At 37.6% G+C, this 25,818-nt stretch overlaps 1 protein-coding gene across 3 annotated transcripts in view; it reads left to right on the forward strand.

The window, feature by feature from the left end:
* The window catches only part of LOC120526377 (epididymal sperm-binding protein 1-like), a 41,853-nt gene that overhangs the window by 13,805 nt on the left and 2,230 nt on the right, over positions 1 to 25,818 (forward strand). For all 3 annotated transcript variants that reach the window (XM_039749510.1, XM_039749512.1, XM_039749511.1), the window contains exons 5-7: positions 4,937 to 5,098; positions 11,965 to 12,111; positions 20,434 to 20,601. In XM_039749510.1, the coding sequence (XP_039605444.1) occupies positions 4,937 to 5,098; positions 11,965 to 12,111; positions 20,434 to 20,601 (477 nt within the window). The remainder of the gene's footprint in view (positions 1 to 4,936; positions 5,099 to 11,964; positions 12,112 to 20,433; positions 20,602 to 25,818) is intronic.

The raw sequence follows: 25,818 nt of genomic DNA on the forward strand, positions 1-25,818 counted from the left end.
GTGAAATACAGTGGAATACTGGGATCACAACAAAACTAATGGAAGGTTCACTTTTATATTTTTGATGCATTAATGAAATATTGAATAAGACATTTTATTAAGATCCAAATGTAATGTGGTATTTTAATAATTAGTAATAAAAAGAAATAAATATTACTTAGGATACATGTATAGAAACTTTAAAAATGAACACCTTGTGCAAAAAGAAAAATGTTTTAAGGACTTTGTATAACTGAACAATGGTTTGTGATTAGATACATGGGGAAGAAATGTGGAGCCTAACTTTTTGTTATATTTAATGTCACCATGGAAAAGATTAAGAATTTACCCGTCTAGATTGTGGATTTCTTTCTTGACTCTGCTTGATATGTTAAGAATGAAAACAGCAATATTGACACAAGTGTCAATAAAAGTATTGGTATAAGTATGTTTAATTTTATTTAAATTTTACATTTTGAAACCAGTTTAAATTTTGGAACTTTTTAATTATTAGGGAACAAATGCAGATAATTTGAATATTATGTCAATATTATTGGGACCAATTTTTGTAATGATTTATTATTGAGTACTTTTCCTTTTGTAATACATTGATTGACTTTATTTTAATAATGACTTGGGACATGTTTTTTAATTGAGTGGAAATTGCAACCGCAGCCAAACTGGAAACAGCTATAAAGGAGGACTTGAACATTGTGCTTATCAATTTAAACTTTTACTCTGACTGTTTAAAGACAAATTGACTCAGACAAGCACAGACTGGATTGAACTGACCATTTGTTTCACTGCTAGCAATATTTTTAATAGGGGTACCCCCAACGAAACAGATCTGACATCTTATGACATATTGTTTTTTGGATCCATAAGTAGCTACTAATGAAGAATTAATAGGCTGACTATTTAAATGAGCGTTTTTAAGTCTTTACGCCTGCAGGTGAAAGCTGTTTTTTCCTAGTGCATCGTAGATGACAGCATTTGAAGATGAACCAGAGATTGGGCTGTGATAAAGGTCTGCAGATAAACTAATTATCTGACTCCAAGGAGAACCCAGCCATACCAAAGATGGAATCAAGTCATGAATCAGGCCATCGATTAGCTGACTACTGGACAACGCACCTTGATTCCAGTTCCAGGCATCATGGATACCTCCTGCCAAGAGCTTAATTATGCTGGTGATGTTTGAGCCCAAAAGATCATCGAGATTCGAATCATAGATGACATCTGCCTACTTGGGTCCTTTTTGCTTGGGATGTTGGACCCCAACACCTGCTTTGGTCCTTATTAGAGAGAAAATCTGTCATACTTTTACTCTGCAGGGCTCAATGTTCTTGCTGGAGCCTGCTTTGACTGTCCACTTGTTTGACAAATGGCAACATCTTTTGGGTTAAAAGTATTTGAACTGTGAAAGATATAGAAGGGAAAGCTAATTATTTGTAGACAAAGCAGAATATAGGAATTCCTAAATAATATGTATTTAATGAATGTTTGTATTAATTCATAGTGGTTATTTTTAGATAAATGTTTTGATATGCCTTCTGATATTTTGTATGAGATAATAAGTCACCTTTAAGGACCAATGATTTGGTTATTTGTAAAGTTAATCAGAATTGAGTCTAATCTAACATAAGGGATCTATTAGAGATTGTTAAGTGATTGTCATTGAAGGGACAATGCACTATTACTAGTTGGGGTCAGTCCAGTTTAGATATTTTAGGTTATTGATTGTAGTGTTATAGCAAATAATGTAGAGCTTTACATTTAGGTACATTTAATTAATTAAAAAGAATAATAGTAAACATATGGGATGACACACATGACTAGTATTTTGGGGATAAGGGACACATACTATAGGTCAGGACATCTATAGCTTTTAGAAGAGGATAAAACAGTTTAGGCTAGCATGTTGATGGTGATACAGGTCAAATGATTAACATCATGGCTCGATGAGTATGGAAATCAGTGAAATGAAGTAATAATTTGGCCCATAGGAGATGGAGTGTCTTATACATACAGTGGTGAGTGTGTGGTCTGTGAATTAAAAAGCCCAGATGAAGTTTGAAGATCTCTGAAGATATGAATCCTTAATAAGAAGCTTGGGTATAACCCTTGAAATTGAAATGAATGTGACCTCAAAAATGACCCAGTGATTTGCATTTTGGAAGGTAGTGCTGACATCTTCCGAAGGGAGGATTGACACCTACTGTCCACAAAATGGTTGCATTAATGTGATAAAGGTGGCTCAAGGTTGAGACCACAGCTGGGTGTATATTTGGGCAATTTTATAAATGAGTGTGTTAAGATGTGAACATGGTGAGGTGTGTAAGGATCTCTGATTATCATTGTGCACAGCGGTGACAACCTAAAACTGAGAACTTTTGAGTTATTTAAGATAAATATTTATGCCATCTGTATCATCACCAATAATATTAATCAGTATTAGCTTTATTTGAACCTGGGTATCATGGGGGTTCATGTTAGTGAAGCAGAAATTACTCTCTTAATAGTATGTTGTTGCTTATTACTAGTTTCCTAATTAGTTATTGCTAGAGTTGCTGTCAAACAGGTGTGCACCCAATTTCTTGAACCATGGACACCTTCAGTTAAAGATTCTTATTCTTTTCTTGATGACAATGTGGATGATGAAATACCAAATCAGAAGAAACTCCTTGGGTGAAGTGCTAGTAACCGCTCCCCAGGGAGGTGACCCTCTACGGTGCGCAAAGTACCTGGGTTGAAGAAAATTGTAATTTCACTGGAAAAATATTTCTCCAAGCGAAGAAAAAGCATTTATTATGGATAATTGTTTTATTATTATTGCTTTAATGACTATATTTAACTGTTATGTATTTTGTGCTTTAGGAAAAATTGCAATCAGAACAAGAAGGGCAAGAGCGCTGGGTTTGCGCTGAGCGAGGGGCCGAATGTAATGGAAGGATTTTTCTAAAGAGAGGGGGGGATCAAGAGAGCAGATGGGCGTTGGTCGCTCAGCGCGAAACCCAGCTGCATTACTAATGTTTTGGGAGAAACAGCCGGGAATGTTCTAAAGATACAGCCATGGCTATGTAAGGAGTTGTTTTTCACTTGTTTTTTACTTTAAGTACTGGGAATATGGCCAAAGGGTCATGCTGACTTGTTTTTCACTTGTTTTTTACTTTGAGGGGCTTTTTATTATACAGCCCTTATTTTTGTGTGCCTCTTGGTACCAGGTGCCGTCTCCATCAAGACCAAGTGCAAAACAACACCGCGTCCCGTGAAAGGGTGTGTACTGAAACTGATCACTTCTGTATACACTGCTTACACGTAAGCCGCTTTGGGCAAGGACGCTTAATTAGTATATAAGGGAAGGTTCCGCCCTCAGTTTCTTTGGAGGCTCAACCGTGGGGACAGCGCACCGCCCGGTAAATATGAAAGGCTAAAAGGGTTGATCCTTTGACAAGACTGACAAGCGGGCCCCCTCAGTCTACTGGTCTGGGATGATGGCTCTGGGTCTTTTGATGTATGTTACTGTATGTATGTATGTTATTGTAAGTATAAGTTTGTCTCTTTATTTCTATAACCCATTCATATGTATTTAAATGTTATAATTGATTAAGTAAACAAAATAGAAGTATTGGACCTCTTCTCTCTGATTCTTTGCCTACTTATGTTCATATCCCTGGAACCATTTTCCCGTAACAAAACAAGATGTTTACCTGAAATCTGCCATCTGAGAAGTTTAGAGCATCTCCAGTATACTTATTCAACCGAGAGCTTAATCCTCATGGATTAAATCCTCTGTCTAAAATGTTTAAAACAGACTCTAAAAGGTGTTAGAAATTTAGTGCACTGGTGTTGGTCCAAGTCAGTTGCTGTGTTGTCTTGAGATGTTGTTGCTGGATCTGTATTCTGTATAGTTTATCCCATCTCAACCTTTAGAAATCTGACTAGATTGGAGTTTTCTTGACCATGGAGGTCAATGCAACTATCTGAATTCACTACTTTGAGAATTATTTCACGATTCTCTTACACCCCATGCCATTCAGACATTCCATAAACACATCTCACAAAATGACATTCCTACTACCAGCTTGTAATGTTGAAGCCTGGCAGGCTGGATCCATAGACGTTTGCATTAGTCTTTGACATAACCCTTGTTTCTTGCTATGACTCATCAATAATAGCATTTTCAAACAAAACAGTGGTTTTCCCAGTCATACCCACTTGTGGTGCAGGGTAGGATGAATTATGCTTTTTGATGCGCCTCATTCAGCAGTCCTGTTCCACCCAGTCACTAGTTAACTGTTAGCCTCCATGGCTTGTTCAGTGATATCACCATTGACTGGACACTTTTGGGCTGGTATCCATTCTCGTAAAACTATAGCTAATTAAACTTTAGTAAATTAGCCTTTTATGATGCTTGTGCATTTGACACCCACTAGCAGGCCAGATTTGGAACCTACTTAAACTTCATTCTTGCCAAGTTTTATTTGTAAACAATTGAAGCTTACTGGTTTTAAATGTTATTGTTTCAGGGTATGATGGTGTCAGATTAAAATGTGCTTTAGATATTGGGCAAGTAGACCTAATACAGAAGATGCTTGGTGTATGAAAATGGATTTGTGAATACATATTTTATTTTTTTTTCTCCAGCCTTTGGAGTTTTTTTTTGTTTTGTTTTTTCTGTCCACCCTGGCCATCGGACCTTACTCTTATTCTATGTTAATTAATGTTGACTTATGTTTATTTTTTATTGTGTCTTCTATTTTTCTATTCATTTTGTAAAGCACTTTGAGCTACATTATTTTGTATGAATATGTGCTATATAAATAAATGTTGATTGATTGATTGATTGATATTGGCTTAATTATTTATTCTTATTTATACACTTGTTCATTTACTATGTGTTACTTTTATGTTTGATATAATTTCATTAATTTACAATTTTTAATTCAACACACAGGTGTCCCAGTAGTTGGTGGAAACTCCAATGGCGCCGCTTGTGTTTTCCCCTTCATCTATGAGGGACAAAGTTACTCCTCTTGCATTAAGAAAAACTCTGATAAGCTATGGTGTGCAACAACCGGCAACTATGATAAGGACAAGCAGTGGAGCTTCTGTCCAGGTAAGGAGTTGGGTATGCAGAGCTGAGGAGGGCCCTAACAGAAGGAAGTGTCATTCACTGGTGGTGTTGATCGGCAGAATTTACCAAAGCATTTTTCATAATGAATATGCTGTGCTTGCCAGTGACCTCGTTTGCAGAAAATTTGCCATGCAGCCAGCTTAGACAAACATTGGTTTTCCCAGTGCGTTTGTGAGGCCAGCCTGACATGACAGAGCTGTAGCAGCCATGTGTAGAACTTTCACATAGGTGTACTGTAAAAATGTTTTTTTGGGCACATTTTACCCCCTGCCAAATCTGCTTTACCCAAGCGTGATGTCACTACTCCACCTGTATTTGCACCCCATATGTGGTTTTTTTGTTTTTTTTTTAAAAAAAAAACAAAAACTTCCAGTGTTTTTCATTGGAGGGGTGCATTAGTTGGCCATAATGAGAATGTTATGAAAATACCTTATTGATTCATTGTACCTCACTGCTGGATTCAAAATTTTATGTTCCACTCTGTGTAGCACAGACCAGGTAGTGAATGACAGTCACTTGTCCCTGAGTGTATAATGCTGATTCCTTTGCATCACAAGTGTCTTGTTTAACTCCATTATTTGTATATAATCTGACGGTGCTCCAAAGCTCAAACAGGAAATTGCTGGTACGGAGAAGCATAAACCGGTCTTTGAGACATGATAGCCACGCACCAAGTCCATATAAGATGAGAAGGTGTGGGTTAAATGCATGTGCAATTAGCCATGTGCCGCAGAACAATCCTTAAAGGAGCCTGAGTCCGCCCAAAGTGTTACTTTGCTTCTGTCAAAAAGATAGAATCTGCACAAATTGATGGGAAACACAAAAGATGTGTTAGCTGCACCCAATCTGAGCAGTTTTCTCTTCCATCAAAATAATAGAAACGCTTTGTAAATATTAAATCTTTTCATAATTATTGTTTTACTGAGTTTAAGATTTGTTTAGACTCTGCACCGCATTGCATCTACTTTAGTAACATGGACACCGGCACCCAGCTGCCAGAACTCCAAGATCAGTTTAGACTACATGTTTTGTGACGGGGCCAATTAGTACCCCTAAGATAAGAACTCTGTGCGGAATGATATCTATTTATATGGGGTGTGTGGGGTTTTTTTTTTTGTGGCCAGCTATTGTATTTTTTTTTTTATTTATTAATTTTATTACAATCAATACATAGCAATCAAGTTTTTACAAAAAAAAAGAATTATGCTAAGAACAGATCGATCCCCACCCTTGAGAGAGAGAGCAAGCCAAACGGTGTAAAATTTAAGGCTTGCAAAAATACCTAAATTAATAAATTCTCTGTGCTTTATAAACTCATTTCAAAATATTACTGATTAGATCCTGCCATGTTTTGAAAAAAGTCTGCACGGATCCTCTAACTGAGTATTTGATTTTTTCCAATTTTAAATAATATAACACATCAGTTTCCCACTGACTTAAAAGAGGAGAATTTGGGATCTTCCAGTTTATCAGAATAAGTCTGCGTGCCAACAGTGTAGTGAATGCAATCACAATTTGTTTGTCCTTCTCCACTTTAAGACCCTCTGGAAGAACCCCAAACACAGCTGTTAATGGGTAGCTATTGTATTTCTTATCGTTCTGTCTGCATCTTTTGTTTGAGGCATAGTGGTGCAATGATTAGCATTGCTGCCCCACAGCTCAGGTCATATTATTAATTTTTTTTTTTATTTGCAACAATAATTCATCCAAAACATTGAGCAGACAGGTCCCTAGACCTCAGAGAGACTTTAAAGACCATTGCACCATATATAACCCTTTCAAAACAAGTTTAGTTCCTCTTTCCTCATTGATGTCAGTGAATTTTGAAGTCTGGCAAAGCTACTGAACATTTTCGTGATTTTGCTGAGCATGCAGCAAGGCAAATTCAGCAGGTTTAACCCATCACTTTTCAAGATTAATGGTTTGGACCGTGAAGCTCATGTCTCATGGTTGGTGTGTTTTGGGTTTTTTTTTTTCTCTTTTCTAAGCCATCTTCCTGTCCATAAGTGAATCAGAAATATCCAGCATGTAGTATCTAGTAGCTCTTCACCTGTGAGGCCAGTGGAGGCCTATTATCAATTTCAGATGTCTAAAAAAAACATAACAGTTTGAGTCACAAGCATTTACAGTAGTTTGGAATATGGGGCTTTATTGCCAGCTATTTCTGAGTTTTGCATATTTAAATCTTTTAAGTTTGAGGTCACAAGCAATTCAGGTGATGCAGGGCTTGTTCTGGAAACTTAATTTAAACTGAGAGGTAACAATGATTCAATTTGATGAAAAGCATGAATATGTGCTTACCCAAAAAAGGGAAATTTACTGTCTGGCCATTTATTGTCCATAAAATTAAAGCTACTAGTCCTGTGAATGCTTTGACCGTCAAAATAAAGAAAAAAATGTATAGTAAAGAATAAACCTATATTCTGCACAAAAGATAGTGTTTAGCTAAAAGTATTCTTCAAGTTCTAAGTGAATTAATGAACTAGCATCGTGGTGTACCTCAGTAATACAGGAGACACATTTTGTAATATGATATACAAAATCACACAAGGTGTGCCGCAGTGGGCTTTAACAGGCCTGGTTTTAGATGGCCTCCCAGGCTTGACTCTCTAAGAAGACCAGGAAAAACCCTTGTAGGCAGAAAAACAATGAAAGAAACGTTGGGAAAGGCAGTTCAAAGAGAGACCCCCTTTCAGGTAAGCTGTGCATGCAGTGGGTGTCAAAAGAGGTCAATACAATACACCGAACACGCAGGCTTTTAAACGTGGATTATTGCAGCAGCTCAACATTTTCCTTTCAGAGACCCACAGATTTGAGTTTTATAATTTATAGTCAGAAGTGATTAGTTATTAATCCATTTCAAAATGGCTCTTAACTGGAGAGTAGAAGGAAAACATGTACAACTGTAAAGAGTTTGGGACAGCATGGAAGATGCCGATAACAAAGTCTAAAGTCATTCTAAAACTGATTTGTAGATTCTGTTCTATTGAAAATACTACAACACCACATTTGGTCTTTTTACCTTGTGAATTTAATTGGGCCGGTCATTCATCACTGTATCACATCACCATTTCTTTTGATAACCAACTTATCTGCAATGCCTTAATGCTTAATAAGTGTTATTAAGTAGAATTTTCCTTCATTCGTCCATTACTGTATGCAAGTCTACAGTTGCACAATTTTATGGGGGTCTTCATTGCTGTATTTTGTGCTTCATAATGCACCACACAATTTAGGACTGCCAATCTCATACCCAGACCCTCGGCACTTGCAATCCAGGCAGAATATGGTTTGGTGTTGTCCTGCTGGAAAATGCAGGGATGTCCCTGAAAGAGAGAGCATCTGGATGGTGGCATAAGTTGCTGCCATATTTGTCTATTTTTTGTGCATTATGTGCTCTCATAGGTGCCATTGGCTTCTGGACCTGAGACTGTTAACCGCTTGGATGGCCTTTTTCTTCTTTGGCCTGGAGAACACAACGGCTGTTTTTCCCGAAAACTGTTTGAAATGTTGACTCATTGGACCACAAAACATGATTCCACTGTGCTACTTTACATCTAAGATGAGACTGAGCCTGGAGAGGTTGGCAGTGCTTCTGTATAGTAATGAAGTGTGGCTCCTGCTTGGTGTAGTAAAGTCTTCACTGCTACGTCCACAGATGCATGTTAATTGGGTATTCTGGGTCCATGTCATAATTTCCATTACAGTTATGTGACAGTTTTTAAGACTCTGGTGTCTGAGGGATCAGAGCTTGCAGGTATTCACTAGTGATTTTCAGCCCTACCCTTTACTCATCATTTGACAGGATTCCTTGTATATTTTTAATTATGTTGTGTATTTTAGATGGTGAAATGCTCAAACTCCTAGTAATTTGCCTTTGCAGAAATTTGTTCTCAAGGTGCTGGATTATTCGCTGACAAATGTTTTGACAAATTGGCAAGCCTTGACCCATCTTTGCTCCTGAAGGACTCTGCCTTTTTATAGAGGCTCCTTGGATCCTAGAATTTGACAAAACAATACAACTTATTTTTTTATAGCACTTCTCACTGATTGCAGACACAGAGCGCTGTGAACAGTTCTCAATTAAAATACAAGTATAGACTATACTAAATACAGAACTGGTACACTTCAGACCAATATAGATACTGATTAAACATAAATGGAAACAACAATATCTGTCCATTTAGTAACTGATGAACTGTGACCAGTTGACAATGGAGGAGATTAAAAAAGAAGGTCAAAACAAAGTCACAGGCCACCTAAATGCTCTAGAGTCGTCTTTAGTGGAGTCCGTACTGGCCGTCCAGTCTGATGAGAGAATTTTTCCATCTGATGATTCCAACGCTACTTTACCCCAGGTGACTTTTCCAAATGCAGGAGAGTAGCCTGGTAGTAGAGCAGTGGGCACCAAATGCCACATCCAGATACAGAGAAGAGAAACCGAACAGGGGAGGGTTAATAATGGTTTAAAAAAATTTGAGATTCTTCTATTTCTGTACAGTAGAAACAACTAACAGAAATTCAGTATGCACAGCTAATCAGCAGCTCTAGTCAGGGTATAATTACTTCACCTATTTCACATCATCTCTTTATTCAACTTCTTACATTGTTATTAATCCTAAACTACTCCTGTCCCAACTTTTATAGAATGTGCTGTAGGCATCAATTTCAGAATAAAATAATATTTTCAAAAACAATGCAGTTGATTAGGTGAAACATGCAATATATGTTTTTTGTTTAAATACAAGTAGAAGTGAATTAACACAACTTCTTTTGTTTTTTTTATTACCATTTCATATTCTGCCCCAACAGTTTTAGGTTAACCTGTTTTGATTTGAAAGATTATGATCAGGAGAATCCCAAATGCAAGAAACCCACTCAATACTCACTAGTCCAGATTTACCCGAGATATGTTACAAATAGAAGGATTGCTACATGGCTTTCATATTTTCTGCCTCATATATGTTTGAGCTCTATGATTATTTCTCATCCATTTTCAGGACCTGCTTTTGAAAATCAAATTTTAGTTGAGTGGGAGAACTTCCTGGCAGGTTCAGACCCAAGCCACGATCCATCCCTGTATGGGGATGCTAGTCCATTGCTGGACTCAAGTATTCTTACACACTTCTTCATTCGGGGAATAGCCTAAATTGCCATCACAAATGATCTTTTCATGCAGTGTTTATCCTGTTGTCAGAACTGCAAATTAGTTATTTGATTTTATGATGAAAATAAATTTGTTTAGAATACATGCATGCAGGCGAAGCAAGGACAGGGACCTTAACGGATTACAAGAGATGCCCTGTTCACTGATATTCAAAAGAATGTCCTGTGTTAGGCTCTTAGAAGAGCACAGTCCATATACAGCATATCCAGTTAGCTCGTTTCCATACTAAATATGCTAGAAGTGCAGGTATTTAAGGTTTGTCAGGGACACTGTAATCAGGAGCTCCTCTATAATGGATGATAAATTGGACTGGACTGCCAATACTGATGCTCTGTGTAAGAAAGGACAGAGCCGACTATACTTCCTTAGAAGGTTGGCGTCCTTCAACATCTGCAATAAGATGCTACAGATGTTCTATCAGACGGTTGTGGCGAGCGCCTTCTTCTATGTGGTGGTGTGCTGGGGAGGCAGCATAAAGAAGAGGGACGCCTCACGTCTGGACAAACTGCTGAGGAAGGCAGGCTCTATTGTAGGCACGGAGCTGGACAGTTTGACATCCGTGGCAGAGCGACGGGCACTGAGCAGACTCCTGTCAATCATGGAGAATCCACTGCATCCACTGAACAGGATCATCTCCAGACAGAGGAGCAGCTTCAGAGACAGACTTTTGTCATCATCCTGCTCCACTGACAGACTGAGGAGACCCCACACTATGCGACTCTTCAGTTCCACCCGGGGGGGTAAACGTTAACATTATACAAAGTTATTGTCTGTTTTTACCTGCATTTTTATTACTCTTTAATATTGTTTTTTGTATCAGTATGCCACTGCTGGATTATGTGAATTTCCCCTTGGGATTAATAAAGTATCTATCTATAATAAGAAGAATGCCTCTTGCACTCGGCAATGGAAATGCAGTCTTTAACAACCACCACTGAGAAACTGAATGATGATTGTACTCTTTCAACGGCCCCTCTTTGGCTGCATTTCTATGTATAAATGTTTATACTACAATGTATATTGGGAGTGAATACTGCATTTTAACTTCCTTAGCATTAGACCCAAGTGTCACTGGGGCTGTAAAAACACTGCAAAAAGCATTAGCCCTGAGCATCATTTGGGCAACTGTATAGACACGCCTCATGTAAGCGTTAGACCAAACGATTACTTGAGCTGTGAAAGTCCACCACCAGCTCTTTTGTCATGCTGATTTTTGAGTTGCAAGATGTTGTCCATGCCCCACAAGACGAAGTCCTCCACAACCTTCTTGGACTCATCTCCATTATTAATGCAGCCTATGATGGAGGAGTCATCTGAAAATTTCTATAGATGGCAAGTGCTAGTATTGTGCTGGAAGTATGTTGTGTAGAGGGTGAAGAGAAAGGAGGTGGGAAAGATCAGTGAGCTGCTCCAGTACTACACACCACTATTTCTGACACACAGTCCCTCAGCTTTACATGCTGTCTGTTGGTCAAGAAAAATGGTAAATACAAAGTAACTTTAGGCCTGCTGGAGTTGATTTAAATGATGCAAAACGAGACGAAATGAAGTAAAACGCTTTTAGTTGTCTTTTTGTTTTGTAGCTAGTATAAATATTTTATTGTCTCTGATTTTAGTTAGCTAATTAAATGGATAGTTTTGGTGCTCATTTTAACCTTTTGCATTCCATGTGTTTTGACAGGCACTTCTGATCCATCTTGTGCTTTCCCATTTACTTACCAAAATAAAATGTACATGTTTTGTACCACCGCTAATTGGGTTGCAGGTCGGCCCTGGTGTTCTCTAAACCTCAATTATGAAGGAAAATGGAAATACTGTTCAACCTCAGGTGAGAGCATAAGACTTTGAGGATATGCACATTTATTTCTATTGCTCTTTTATCTGTTATATATTTTTCTATTTTTCTTAGTATTGCATTTCAGTTTCTTCCATGATAGAGTCCGTCCATCTTGTTTATTGTCTCTGTGTTCAGCATTTCAAAGTGTTGTGTTCTCTAGCAAGCCTGTTTTATGACTACAGATCTTCATGTACAGTCATGTAAGAAAAATACACATAAAACCTCAAAATTGAAACCAGATGTAAGGATATGTTTAGCAATGATCTAATGATCTAATTCTCACCAGGTTCTAAAAATGCTTAAAACATAACTACTTGTGACAAACACACAACAGGTTTTGCTTGTTCTCTGGTTATTCTACACAAAGATTATGGATTTTCGATTATTGTTGTTAACGTTTACCCTTTCTACCTTGGTGTCAGTGGAAAAGGTGATTCAAATGAGGTATGTCTAATGCGAGAGACATGCACTATATTAGATTTTGATCAGGAAGTCCTACTGTCTTTATTCAAAAGTAGAAACTTTTTAACATGCTGGTATGGAGCATTCACGTTTTTAGTGGGACCATTCCAAGGGCAAGACCTCTGAAATGATCTTCAAGAAGCAATTGTTTTTGCTCCTCTGTCCAAGTAGGGTTTATGAGGCCATTTCCATACATTTTGAAGTCCAGCCTTCTGCAGTGATAGCTATTTACAAATGGTGAAGATCAACACAGTCCATGATCATTGCAAGTAGAAAATGTATAAATGGCATAGCATTCAGGTGTTTTCAAGGAGGTTTGAATATTGTAGCTCAAGAAGAGAGAAATGGATCCTCTAGTCTTTTTAGTGTAGTATAAATACTAACTATGAGTTTTTCACTCTACAAAATCGTGAGGGAGTTTGGTAAAAATGGGCCTTCAAAATGCTCCACAGAAAAAAGGCCAGGACCTGCACCAGCCTGCCCAGAATTGGCCCGCGTCAATCCATTTTACATCTAAAGGCCAACTTCTGCTTTCTGGCCTAATACACCTCAAAAACGGGACACTGGCTTAAACATTTTAAACTTAAGGAAATGCTCCAAAAATGCATTCTCAAAATACCCAAAAGAAGAGTACAAACATACATAAATGGTTTGTTCATTAAGGAACAGTTAAAGAATGTCTATAATTGGAAAATTATCTATCAAAATATAGCAGGAGGGCGGCACGGTGGCGCGGTGGTAGCGCTGCTGCCTCGCAGTTAGGAGACCCGGGTTCGCTTCCCGGGTCCTCCCTGCGTGGAGTTTGCATGTTCTCCCGTGTCTGCGTGGGTTTCCTCCGGGCGCTCCGGTTTCCTCCCACAATCCAAAGACATGCAGGTTTGGTGGATTGGCGATTCTAAGTTGGCCCTAGTGTGTGCTTGGTGTGTGGGTGTGTTTGTGTGTGTCCTGCGGTGGGTTGGCACCCTGCCCAGGATTGGTTCCTGCCTTGTGCCCTGTGTTGGCTGGGATTGGCTCCAGCAGACCCCCGTGACCCTGTATTCGGATTCAGCGGGTTAGAAAATGGATGGATGGAAATATAGCAGGAATGCTGAAAAGAGCAAAAAACAAAAACAACAACATTTATTTCTATAGCACATTTTCATACAAACAGTAGCTCAAAGTGCTTTACAAAATGAATAGAAAAATAAAAGACACAATAAGAAAATAAAATAAATCAACATTAATTAACATCGAATAAGAGAAAGGTTCAATGGCCAGGGGGGACAGAAAAAATAAAAAAACTCCAGACGGCTGGAGAAAAAATAAATTCTTTTGGGATTCCAGACCATGAGACCACCCAGTCCCCTCTGGGCATTCTACCTAACATAAATGAAACAGTCCTCTTTGGATTTAGGGTTCTCACGGAAGGGCTTGATGATGATGGTCACGTAGAGTTCTGCCTTTAAATCCATCCATCATTGTTGGAGCATCATGAAGCTTTGAGTAGGTGGAGGTGCCGCAGGCCGCCACCACAAAGAAACCGGAAAAAGAAACAGAAAAGAGAGTAGGGGTCAGTACGGATTTTAGAGCCACCATGAATAGTTATTATGATGAATTGAACATACAGAGTATCAGGATTAAGTTAAATTAAGTTAAATTGAATTTATAGAAAGGCCATGTTAAAGTAATGTGTTTTCAGCAGTGTTTTAAAGTGCTCTACTGTATCAGCCTGGCGAATTCCTATTGGCAGGCTATTCCAGATTTTAGGTGCATTGCAGCAGAAGGCCGTCTGCCAGCCTCACCACTTCTTTTAAGTTTTGTTCTTGGAATTCTAAGGAGACACTCATTTGAGGATCTGAGGTTACGATTTGGAATATAAGGTGTCAGACATTCCGATATATAAGATGGTGCAGATTATTTAAGGCTTTATAAACCATAAGCAGAATTTTAAAGTCAGTCCTGAATGACACAGGTAACCAGTGTAGTGACATTAAAGCTGGAGAGATGTGTTCGAATTTTCTTTTCCTAGTTAAGATTCTAGCAGCTGCATTCTGCACTCATTGCAAGTGATTTATGTCTTTTTTGGGTAGTCCTGAGAGGAGTGCGTTACAGTAATCTAGTCGACTGAAAACAAACGCGTGAACTAATTTCTCAGCATCTTTCAATGATATAAGAGGTCTAACTTTACTTATGTTTCTTAAGTGAAAAAATGCTGTCCTAATGATCTGATTAATATGCGATTTAAAATTCAGATTACAGTCAACAATTACCCCTAAGCTTTTTACCTCCGTCTTGACTTTTAATCCTAATGTATCCAGTTTATTTCTAATAGCCTCATTGTATCCATTATTTCTGATCACTAAGATTTCAGTTTTCTCTTTATTTAACTTGAGAAAGTTACTATTCATCCATTCTGAGATACAAGTCAGACATTGTGTTAGTGAATTGAGGGAGTCGGGGTCATCAGGTGCTATTGATAAGTACAGCTGTGTGTCATCAGCATAGCTGTGGTGGCTCACGTTGTGCCCTGAGATAATCTGACCTAACAGAAGCATGTAGATTGAGAATAACAGCGGACCCAGGATAGAGCCTTGTGGAACACCATATTGGATATCATGTGTCTTCGAGTTGTAATTCCCACAACTAACAAAGAATTTTCTCCCTGTCAGGTAGGATTCAAACCAATTTAAGACCCTGCCAGAGAGGCCCACCCATTGACTAAGGCGATTTCTAAGAATATTATGATCAATGGTGTCAAATGCAGCACTCAGATCTAAGAGGATGAGAACAGATAAATGGCCTCAGTCTGCATTCACTCGCAAATCATTTACTACTTTAACGAGTGCCGTTTCTGTGCTGTGATTTGTTCTAAATTTTCTAAAAAAGACTTTCCTAATAGGCTGTCCCAAGAAAACAACCCCAGAATTTCATCCAAGTACAGAACAGAAGCCAATAAATCCAAAAGAAAACAATTCTTACAAATAACTCCAAGCAACTTCAATTTTTGGCTGTTGGGTCTCACTTCTGACCTGAACTAAATCTTCAAAAGGAGAAGACCGCAGTCGTGACATCATGGTGGCCCCACCTACTTGGGATCCACCCACAAAAACACTGGGAACGGAGGCATGTTTAAGGGGACAGAACACAAATGACTAATGAGAAGTGAAAGTAACAGCAATAACATGTGCATGAAACATAAGTCAAAATTAACAGAAAAATAAAAAATACAAATACATTCAAACTGGTACTTAACAGTGGCTGCTTACAGAGCCACACGTATTTAGATAGATACTTTATTAATTCCAAAGGGAAATTCATACTCCAGCAGCAGCATACTGATAAAGAACAATATTAAATTGTACAGCACCTGTCCTTTTGTCACTTCATCTCTGTTGCTCGCGTTGTGAAGGGGGTGGGGGTGTGAGGGTTAGGTTGGCTGAACACACGCTAAGGAGAAGCAGTCTGATCATCTGCTGGCGAGCTGCATGTTTTGTTTGTCTCATCGTTGTTTTAAAAGCTGGGAGCACATGAAGCGTGTCTGCCAAAAGCAGTCCAACAACTGCTAGGTTAGATGTCCGTGGACTTGTTTAAAATGATGTCTCACTGCCTTGTCTCGTGTGACGTTGTAAAAACAATGCTTGTCCTTTATTTCCAGCCCCGGGCGTGGTTTAATCTCTTTCTCAGGACGTATAATGCATGCTAAGGAGGGTCATCTGCTGTCGCACTGCTATCAGTCTTCCGTGCTTTACTCCACCCTCCCTCAATCGGACCTAACATTAACTTAAAACATAAAAGGCTTCAACCTGGCTGGAATGCTACAATACTTTCATATTTTACTGCTTTCATATTCTTTACCTTTCTCTGCATGTGTATCGGTCCATCATTTGTTTGAGCCTTTTGAATTCCACTGCTTTCATAATCTATCTGCCTTTTTTTCTCTCCAATGCTTTTGGGTCTCTCTTCTCCACGCTGCTCTTTCTTTGCTTAGTCGTTGATGTTTCATCTAGAACGTATTGTCCTTAAAAGCTTTATATGTGCTGAGAGCACAGGATCTGTGTGTGCTACGTGCCTTTACACGTCTGAGTGCTTTTATTTGATATTGTTTGCGTCTTGCGGGTCTTTAGTGTCTTCTGAGAACTTCCGAGAAGATCACATCTCGTCACCCTGCTTTTCCTTGTACACAATATCATGGATCTCTGAACTACAGTCACCACAACTAACAAAGAATTTTCTACCTGTTAAATAAGACTGAAACCAATTTAAGACATTGCCGGAGAGGCCCACGTATTGTTTAAGGTGATTTATAAGAATACCGTGGTCTATGCAGGTACAAACAGTCACATTAGAAATAGGTTTAAAGTTGTCAACTACAGAGAAATCTTGGGGGAGTCTATCTAATGACAAGTTCACTACATCAAATACATGAGCAATGAGCACTTTGGAGACTTCTTTTAAAAAGCCTGTTGCGAATGATCAGTGAGACAAGTGGAGGGTTTTAGCTTGTTTTAGTTGACCAATTGGAAGATCATTTAATTTACCCAATATGATTTCAAGTGACAGTAGACCAGAGATGGCATTGCAGTGATTTGTGCAAGCAGCTGACATATCGGTGGATTTTCATCCACACATGAGACTCCACTAGCATTTCAATAATTGCTTTGAGGGATGTTTAGCTGTCATAAGCAGTTGCTAGAGGTGTAAAAGAAAGACAGACATTGAAATAACCTCTGTTCAGGTAAATTGAAGAGTTTCACTGTAGCTTTTCAAATGATGATCTCTGTTGTGAATTGGAATCTCAAACATAATAAAATGGGCAGAAGGTCTTCTAAAATGAGGAGTCTCAATGCAAATCAAGCCAGTCGCGGGTGCCAAGCTAGTAGAGTTGGTAAAAGAACTAGAAAAGTCCTACAACACAGGTGTTAAACTCTGGTCCTGGAGGGCCGCAGTGGCTGTAGGTTTTCATTCTAAACATCTTCATCATTAGTGACCAGTTTTGGCTGCTAATTAACTTCTTTTGCTTTCAGTTTTATTTCACTCGACTCAGACCCCTTTATTGTTTGGCTGTTAATTAAGGAAAAAGAAACAACTATGAGACACAAAACAAGTTGCCATATGACCCGCTTACCTGTGCCCATCACACAATATGTGGAAATAAAGAAAGGTAAAGGTCTCGGTGAGGTTGGTTTCTGAGGTCACCAAAACATCTTGACGGTGTTCTTAGTAAAAACAGAAAAATCAAAAGTTTTGGAAATGTCTGCTGTGGCAGAATGAGAGCAGCAACAAGAAATGGAATTAAATAACGTGCTTAATTAACAGCAAGAATCGGCTTCTCATTAAGAGATTGGTTGGAGTTTGAAATCCCAGTTTTACCCGGTTATCTCTTGGCTCATTTCACGTCTCATTTCTGTTTGGCTGCCACTTAATGAAGAAAGAAATACATTCAGAAGACTGAATCCTTGAAAACGGGGCTATTAAAATGAAGGGAAAAGGAGTTAATTAGCAGTGAAAACTGGTCATTGATTAGGAAACAAGTCAGAATGAAAACCTGCGGCCCACTAGGCCCGGAGTTCGACACCCATGTCCTACAATATAGCAAAAGGCCATACAAAAAGGAAATTAACTGTTAAATCCTCTTATTCTTGTGCACAAAAAGGTAAATAGTCTATATTAGGATTTATTTAATAAAGCATAAAATGCAGCAAAATGTTCAAATGAGCAAAACGTAGTTGCCTAAAATGCAATCTTAAGTGAACAAGTCCCAGAAAACACAATCCAAAAAACTAGTAAATGTACAAGAAAACCAATACTTACAATACTCCAAATACATCTCAATAATCCGCTACTGGATCTCTCCACATCTCAGCCCTTTATATTGAGGGGGGGTCTATTAGCAGTGATGTCCAAGTGGCTCCGCCTCATGAGGGTCCACCCACAAAGCACACGGAACATAACATTAAAGAGACAGTAAATAACTGCAAACAAAACAGTAGAAAAAAATATGAAAAAACAAAATATGCATGAAAATAGACCCATAAATAGTCACGAAAATAGGATCTTGGCATTGTATATAAACACACCAAAATTTTATATTTTATTTTTTTTTTGTACTCTCTACCTGCTAAGTTAATTCACTAATGCATTTTAAATAGTTTCTAAAATATTAAAAAAAAAATCCTACAGAGTCCTCTATTCATTGAACATTCTGGACAAATTTCCTTGAAGAAAAAAATCTTTTATATAAAAACAGTCCTTGGGTAACTGCAACCGTAATGACCACAATACTTGAGAGCCCTTATTGCATAGTTAAAGTTTGGTCAAGCAACTAAGCAATGGTCGATATCGTGAGTCAAAAAGAGTGGTGTCAAAGCCAAAACCCTCAAAATTCAAAAGTCAAAATTCAGTGCATATTTAAGATTGCAACAGCGGCATGAATTTCTATGTTTATTCCAATTTTCCATAATCTGGGAATGCACACAGTGATCTCTGTATAGTCGCGTCACCCATTGCACATTCCCAATGCAATTTGGAAATCATCACCACAACAACAACCATGCAAATTCTCCCAAACTGACAAACAAGTGCACACAGCCAAAACGAAATGGTGATGAGAAAAAAAAATCAACTACTAGGGGAAGCCTTGACTGCAAAATATGTTGCTGGATTGAATTCTTTGGATCTGAAAACCATCAAAGAGGCGGCAGAAGGAATTTTATTCCCAGTATGAAACACGCAGGAATATTAATCAGACGTTATTCATAACCATAATTAGAAAACTAAGAGATCATGGAAAAACAAGATTGAAACAAAACCACTTGTCCATACCTCCTTTTGTCCAATTAGTGGTCTCCATACCTACCAGAACTTAACTGGTATTTTTTTTTTCAGATTGGTTAACCTGTCAGTTTGGAATATCGTGCTTATCTTAATTATTCTTATGTTCAGTTATGAGTTGATTTACAATGGTCATTTATATACAGCTTTTTCATGTAGTTTTTTTCTAGACGCAGTAGGTTAGGGTTCAGGGGGGTCTCCTGGCATGTTGGTCCCATTAAGGGACAGGAGTGGACTTTGTGCCCGGCTGTCTTGGTTATATTTTCTGAATTCAAATGTCATTAGACATGGTGAACTGGGGTGGAGAAATCTGGGTGAGTGGAGCTGTTCATTGATGGTTTATTCATTACTGGATCACTGGTAAAGGGGATTTTGGCCATGTGCCCTGTAACAGTTTTCATTAAGATTCATAATAATAAAACACTAAAGTCTGCGTGTCCAGTCTCTCTGAGCAGCCTGATTAGCCAGATTGGCTTTGATGACTCGACAACAAAAGATGGGCGAGTGTGGGTGCAAGGATAGCAAATATTTTAAAATATTCTCTTTCCTGTCTTTGACAGGCAGCGTGGCTAGTAATTGATAAATCTCCTCGACCCACTGCTGTACACTTTTTTTTTTTTCTGTCATTCTTTATTTCTCCTTTGCTGCCTTTTTCCATCTCTAATGCCTGGCTTGAAATTGTATTGCTACATGTCCAGTAACATAAATCAGCACTACATCAAAAGATTATTTCACAAGTGTATTCTCCTTTTTATTTTTATATATCTACTGTAACCTTTACTTTTAGCTTAATTCCCATGACTTGCTTTCTGAACATGTAATATTCTGTTATGTTTACATCTTAACAGGTCTGTGAAGGTTCTATTTTCTGACTTATAATCCACTATGACAGTGTGATGGAATAAGACTTTCATTGTTACTAGGAACAAACCGATTTTCATAGGCTGTTTAAACTTGAGTGACAATAAAATGACAATTAAAAAAAAAAAAATCACTGGTTTTCCATTACAAAATTGTTTTTTTTTTTTTTCCTGATTCCAGGAGTTCAAACATTTGGTGGCAATGCGGACTGGCCATATTGTGTCTTTCCCTTCATTTACAAAGGTGTGACCTACAATTCCTGTACAAAAGTGGACAGCGAAAAGGAGTGGTGCTCCATCACCAGCAACTATGATGACGAGAAACTCTGGGGCTACTGTGCTACTGAGTGTAAGAACATCTTTTATTATTTATGAATGGATCATGCATAGGACATCTTGCTTTTTCAAATTAACAGTATATTTCTTTTTACTTTTATTGATATCCAGTACCATCTCCATCCAGGAATGCATTTGTTACTGGAAGAAGGCCTCACTTTCTCCATTAATCCAAAGCTTGAATTTTACCTTAGTTCGGTTTTAGGTCAGAATGTCAAACGCATCATCTATGGAGTTAGGCATGATGGGAAATTTTTAGATTTTTTTTTTTCTTTTTTGTTTTGGTTTTTAATACCTAATGAGACATACCAGCCAATTTGAGCTGGATTACTAAAGTTATGATTGCAGCATATTGCTAAAAATCGTCTTCTTTTTCAAGAACATAAAGTTCACTGAGGCCATCATGGAAGATTTCTGTTTTTTGCCATTTTTAAACTTCTGGTATTATGTATGGATTGTACTAATAGATAATGTCAAGAAACAAACCGTCCTTTAGTTTACCTTAATGGATTTTGAAGAGGAAAAATTCCATCTTAATAAAGGGTAAAATGTCTGTGGATCGGTGTGTCATCCAACAAATGACAATCACATACATTTGTACTAATAAAATGCATTGTATTTGTCATTACAACAGAAGACGGATCACAAACATTTTTAATAATGCATTTTATTACTACAAATGTTTATAATGCACCATCTGTTGGAATGTAAAATGTGATTTATTTTGTTACTACATGCATAACAACATACAGTATATTCCAATAGATGCCACGCTACAAACATTAATGCTGAGGTCTCAGATAATTCCTTTGATTTCAATCTGTCTTGGAGAAAAAGAGAAGAAGGATTTGTTTATGGAATTATTGCTTACTAGCTATGCTACTCTTCTAAGAAATCACAATATTAATTTCTTTACCATGTAAAAATGTTATGCTTCACTTTCAGTCCTATCTTGCTTTTGTTTCTCAATGTTCATAAAGTTTACTTCAAGCCAATACTTTATAAGCTTTTAAATGCTAAGGTAAATCTAACTGTAAATTTTAACAAAGATGGCATATAAAGAATCATTTAAAGCACAGAGTACATTAGTGGGACACAGTCATTTTTTGATTTTTAATTTATTTTCTAAACTTTGGCTAGTAGGATTGTTTTTGAAGGGCCTTTTACATACCAAGTTGCAACTAAACTCATGATTTGTCTGGTAGCTGTGATTTTTAGGTGATGTAGGCCCTGATGTGTGTCAGAGGGAAAGTCAAACTTTAATGTGCTTAAGCTTTAAAACACATTAGTGAGGCCCTACCTGAAGTACTGTGTTTAGTTTTGTTGTTCTTATTACAAAAAGACACAGCAGTGCTAGAGAAAGTTCAGAGGAGAGAAACAAGGGCTGATTTCAGGACTGCAGGGAGTGAGATTCAAGGGAAGAATGAAGGAGTTGAGCCTTTACAGTTTAACAGACAGATTAAGTGGAGACATGAGGAGTGTTTGAAAATACGAAGGAAATTAGTCCAGTGGATCGAGACTGTGACTTTAAAATAAATGAGTTTCAGTGAGTGTGCACAGAAATAGGGCTATACCATTTCAGCATTAATTACAATACTGCAGGCAGATAATCGGTGTAAAATTTGACAATTAATAGGAAATTCAAAATTACTAGAATAAAGTTTTAAAAACGGTGAAATATGGAATATTAGAAATGCATGGAAATGCATTTTGGAAGACAGAATTACTTAACTTTGGATTGTAAATCAAAACCTCTTTTTATATACATTGAAAATAAAATTAGTCGGAGATCAAAACTCATCCAAATTGGAAAATGTGTAGCTATAAAATCGTCAGAACAATTGACACCAGCAGTTGCGGTTGCTGCATTGAAATACAAACCAAGCTGACACTTCATACGTTATAAACCCGCAGTTTTACCCCTGAAAAAGCATACCTGAGGATAGCTTTATTATATGCATATTTAGAGATTTTTCAGAGATACTATGCCATTCTGAAATTAGTTTCAAAATATTTGCCATAAGATTAGCGTTAATTTAAGACCAATCGTGCATATGAAGATGCAACACAGGTCATAGAAATTAAATTAACTGTTAATGACTATGAAGACATAACTGGTTGGTTGTCCATTTGGTTGAGTGGTGGAAGACTTTCAAGAGCTGAGATCTTAGAAAGAAAAGATGTTTTCCTGAAGTAAAGCAGTTCTTGTAGGTAAAAAGGAACTCTTTCTTTCCTGGAGAAAAACATCGGTTTATTACTGATACAATTGTACGTTTTGTCAGCCACAAGCTCCACTTTCCTGCGCACACAAATATTAGAAAGTTTTTCTTCGCACAAAGAACCACAGACACATGGAATAAATTACCAAGTAGGGTGCTTGACAGCCAGACTTTGGGGACCTTCCGATCTTGACATGATATTACAGTATTTTGGAGAATTTAATTTAGGTGATTTAGATGAGTGGGCATGTTGGCTTGTCAGAATTGTTGAATTGCTACAAGGCCATACTGGGACTGTTGTGTCAGGCATCAGTGTAATATAAATTAATAGAAAATGGATGGACAAATAGTTAGATACAACAATCCTTCAATTGTTTCAAACCATCTAAGTAATACACTCATGTTTATTATTTAACAATTGTATTCCCACTTGAAATATATATAAGGACTGAATATAATAAGGACTGATTGAGGTCATTTATGTGAGGTAGAATGCCTAGGGGGGACTGGGTGGTCTTGTGGCCCCTGCAGATTTTATTTTTTTCTCCAGCCATCTGGAGGTTTTTTTTGTTTCTGTCCTTCCTGGCCATCGGACCTTACTTTTATTCTATATTAGTGTTCCCTTATTTTAATTCTTATTTATTTTCTTTTTTTTTTCTTAATCATATAGAGCACTTTGAGCTACATCATTTGTAGGAAAATGTGCTATAGAAATTGTTGGTATGGTAAAAATGTAAAAATTGAGAATGCATAAGGTTTAACAATTGACAGTAGGCCTAGCAGTTAAAATGTCATTAATCATCTGTCAGTACCCATTAGCCTAGGGATCTGAAATCAGCTCAGCAGGATCACACCAGTGAACAGCGGGAAAGTAAACATACATTATGTTCATACTTTAATGGCTTTGCAATAAACTATATAAAAATTAATCTTAAATGAATCGTGTCTTAAAGCATTTTCCCACACAGACAGGCCTATGCACTCAGATGCTCTTATGGCCCACAGTGGTCAGGGGCTCCTCTACAATACATAATCTGCATGTCCCCTGTTTGTGCCGCTGGTCCTCTTGCTAGGGATTTTTGACAAACCGTGTACACTGCCAAGAGTACATGACTTTCAATGTCCCAGAGCCCTTCCCTAAAAGGGGAGAAGAGGATTGGGTTGTTCATAAGCATCTGGTGTGCTGTTACAGTGTTAACCATTAGTGTACACCAAAAGCTACACTAAAAATAACCAAATATGTTAATCCAATGAGTGCATTACATGGGATAGTCTGTGAGCATGAGATCCATAGAGGCAGGTGTGTGGTGGGAGCGCACAAAAAAAAATTAGAGACTTGACTGGGGTACATTTTGAGTCCTCTGAATGGAGATAAATGTGATTGCTACATGGATTAATGTCAGTGCTTTGACATTGAGATTTCAGTCACTGCGACTTTGGAGCACTCTCCTGTGTCTTTCACAAATTTTCTGGCATGGAGGGCCACATTTTTTATTCAGTATTTCTGGTTATTATATCTTTGTCCTTCTTTCCATTATTTTTCATTGGTTTTTCAGTCCAACCTGCTGAAAAGTATCCACTATATATTGCATGACCCATCCACTACATTTCCATATATTGGAGTGACAAGGGAAGAATGCAGTAAATTATTTATGCCACACACTCCGTCTAGCAGTAAAGCCTAAAGGTTTCACATTCAAGGTCATCAGACCACAACAATGTTTATATATATATATATATATATATATATATATATATATATATATATATATATATATATATATATATATATATATATATATATATATATATATATATATATATATATATATATATATATAATAAATATATATTTATTTATGGAAGAGAAGGTCTGTGATACGGTTTGCATATTAGCAGTTGGAGATCCACAAAGGGAGAAAATGAATCACGTATCATAAAGTAGTTTTTATTCCTGAGCTTTCAACCCCTACCAGGTGTCTTCATCAGAGGATAAAGTTTAGACATACAAGAATCAAAGGCAATATATAGCAATACCTTACAGGGGGAGACTAGGTCCGTATGGGTGAGGTTGTTGGGAGTAAAGTCTTGTTTATTAAGAATAAGTTCTTCTTAAGTTTGTATATGCTGGATTTATGTCCAAGTGTCTGTTGATGGCATTCTCATTTGATAACCAGGATTCAGCCAGCTCTCTAGCACCAAGTCAGGTGTCAGAATAGCACACAAACCCATGAACAATCTGCGCACGGTCCTCTTTAATGCCAAAAACAAGAAATCGACAGCAGAAACACTAAACGCAGTATACAGCATTCCATGCAATCCGTGCTCAGCGGTATACATAGGACAAACTTCAAAAAGAATCGCAACACGTATACAGGAACACCGCAACGCCCAGAAGAAAGGACGCACTGTCATTGATCTATAAGCATACTAAATCAACAGGACATACATTTAATTGGGACGATGTACAAGTAAAATTTAAAGCCAATAATAAAAGTGCTAGAGAGCTGGCTGAATCCTGGTTATCAAATGAGAACACAATCAACAGACACTTGGACATATATCCAGCATATACAAACTTAAGAAGAACTTATTCTTAATAAACAAGACTTTACTCCCAACAACCTCAAACACAAGCCTAGCCACCATACTCCCTCAACTATATATATATATATATATATATATATATATATATATATATATACACAGTACAGGCCAAAAGTTTGGACACCTTCTCATTCAATGTTTTTTCTTATTTTCATGACCATTTACATTGGTAGATTCTCACTGAAAGCATCAAAACTATGAATGAACACATGTGGAGTTATGTACTTAACAAAAGGTGAAATAACTGAAAACATGTTTTATATTCTAGTTTCTTCAAAATAGCCACGTTTTGCTCTGATGACTTTTTTACTCTCTCTTGCTCGAACACCTGTGAAGTGAAAACCATTTCAGGTGACTACCTGTGACTACCTGTTGAAGCTCATTGAGAGAATGCCAAGAGAGAG

The sequence above is a fragment of the Polypterus senegalus genome, chromosome 3 (assembly GCF_016835505.1).
Source record: "Polypterus senegalus isolate Bchr_013 chromosome 3, ASM1683550v1, whole genome shotgun sequence".
Lineage (NCBI taxonomy): Eukaryota > Metazoa > Chordata > Cladistia > Polypteriformes > Polypteridae > Polypterus > Polypterus senegalus.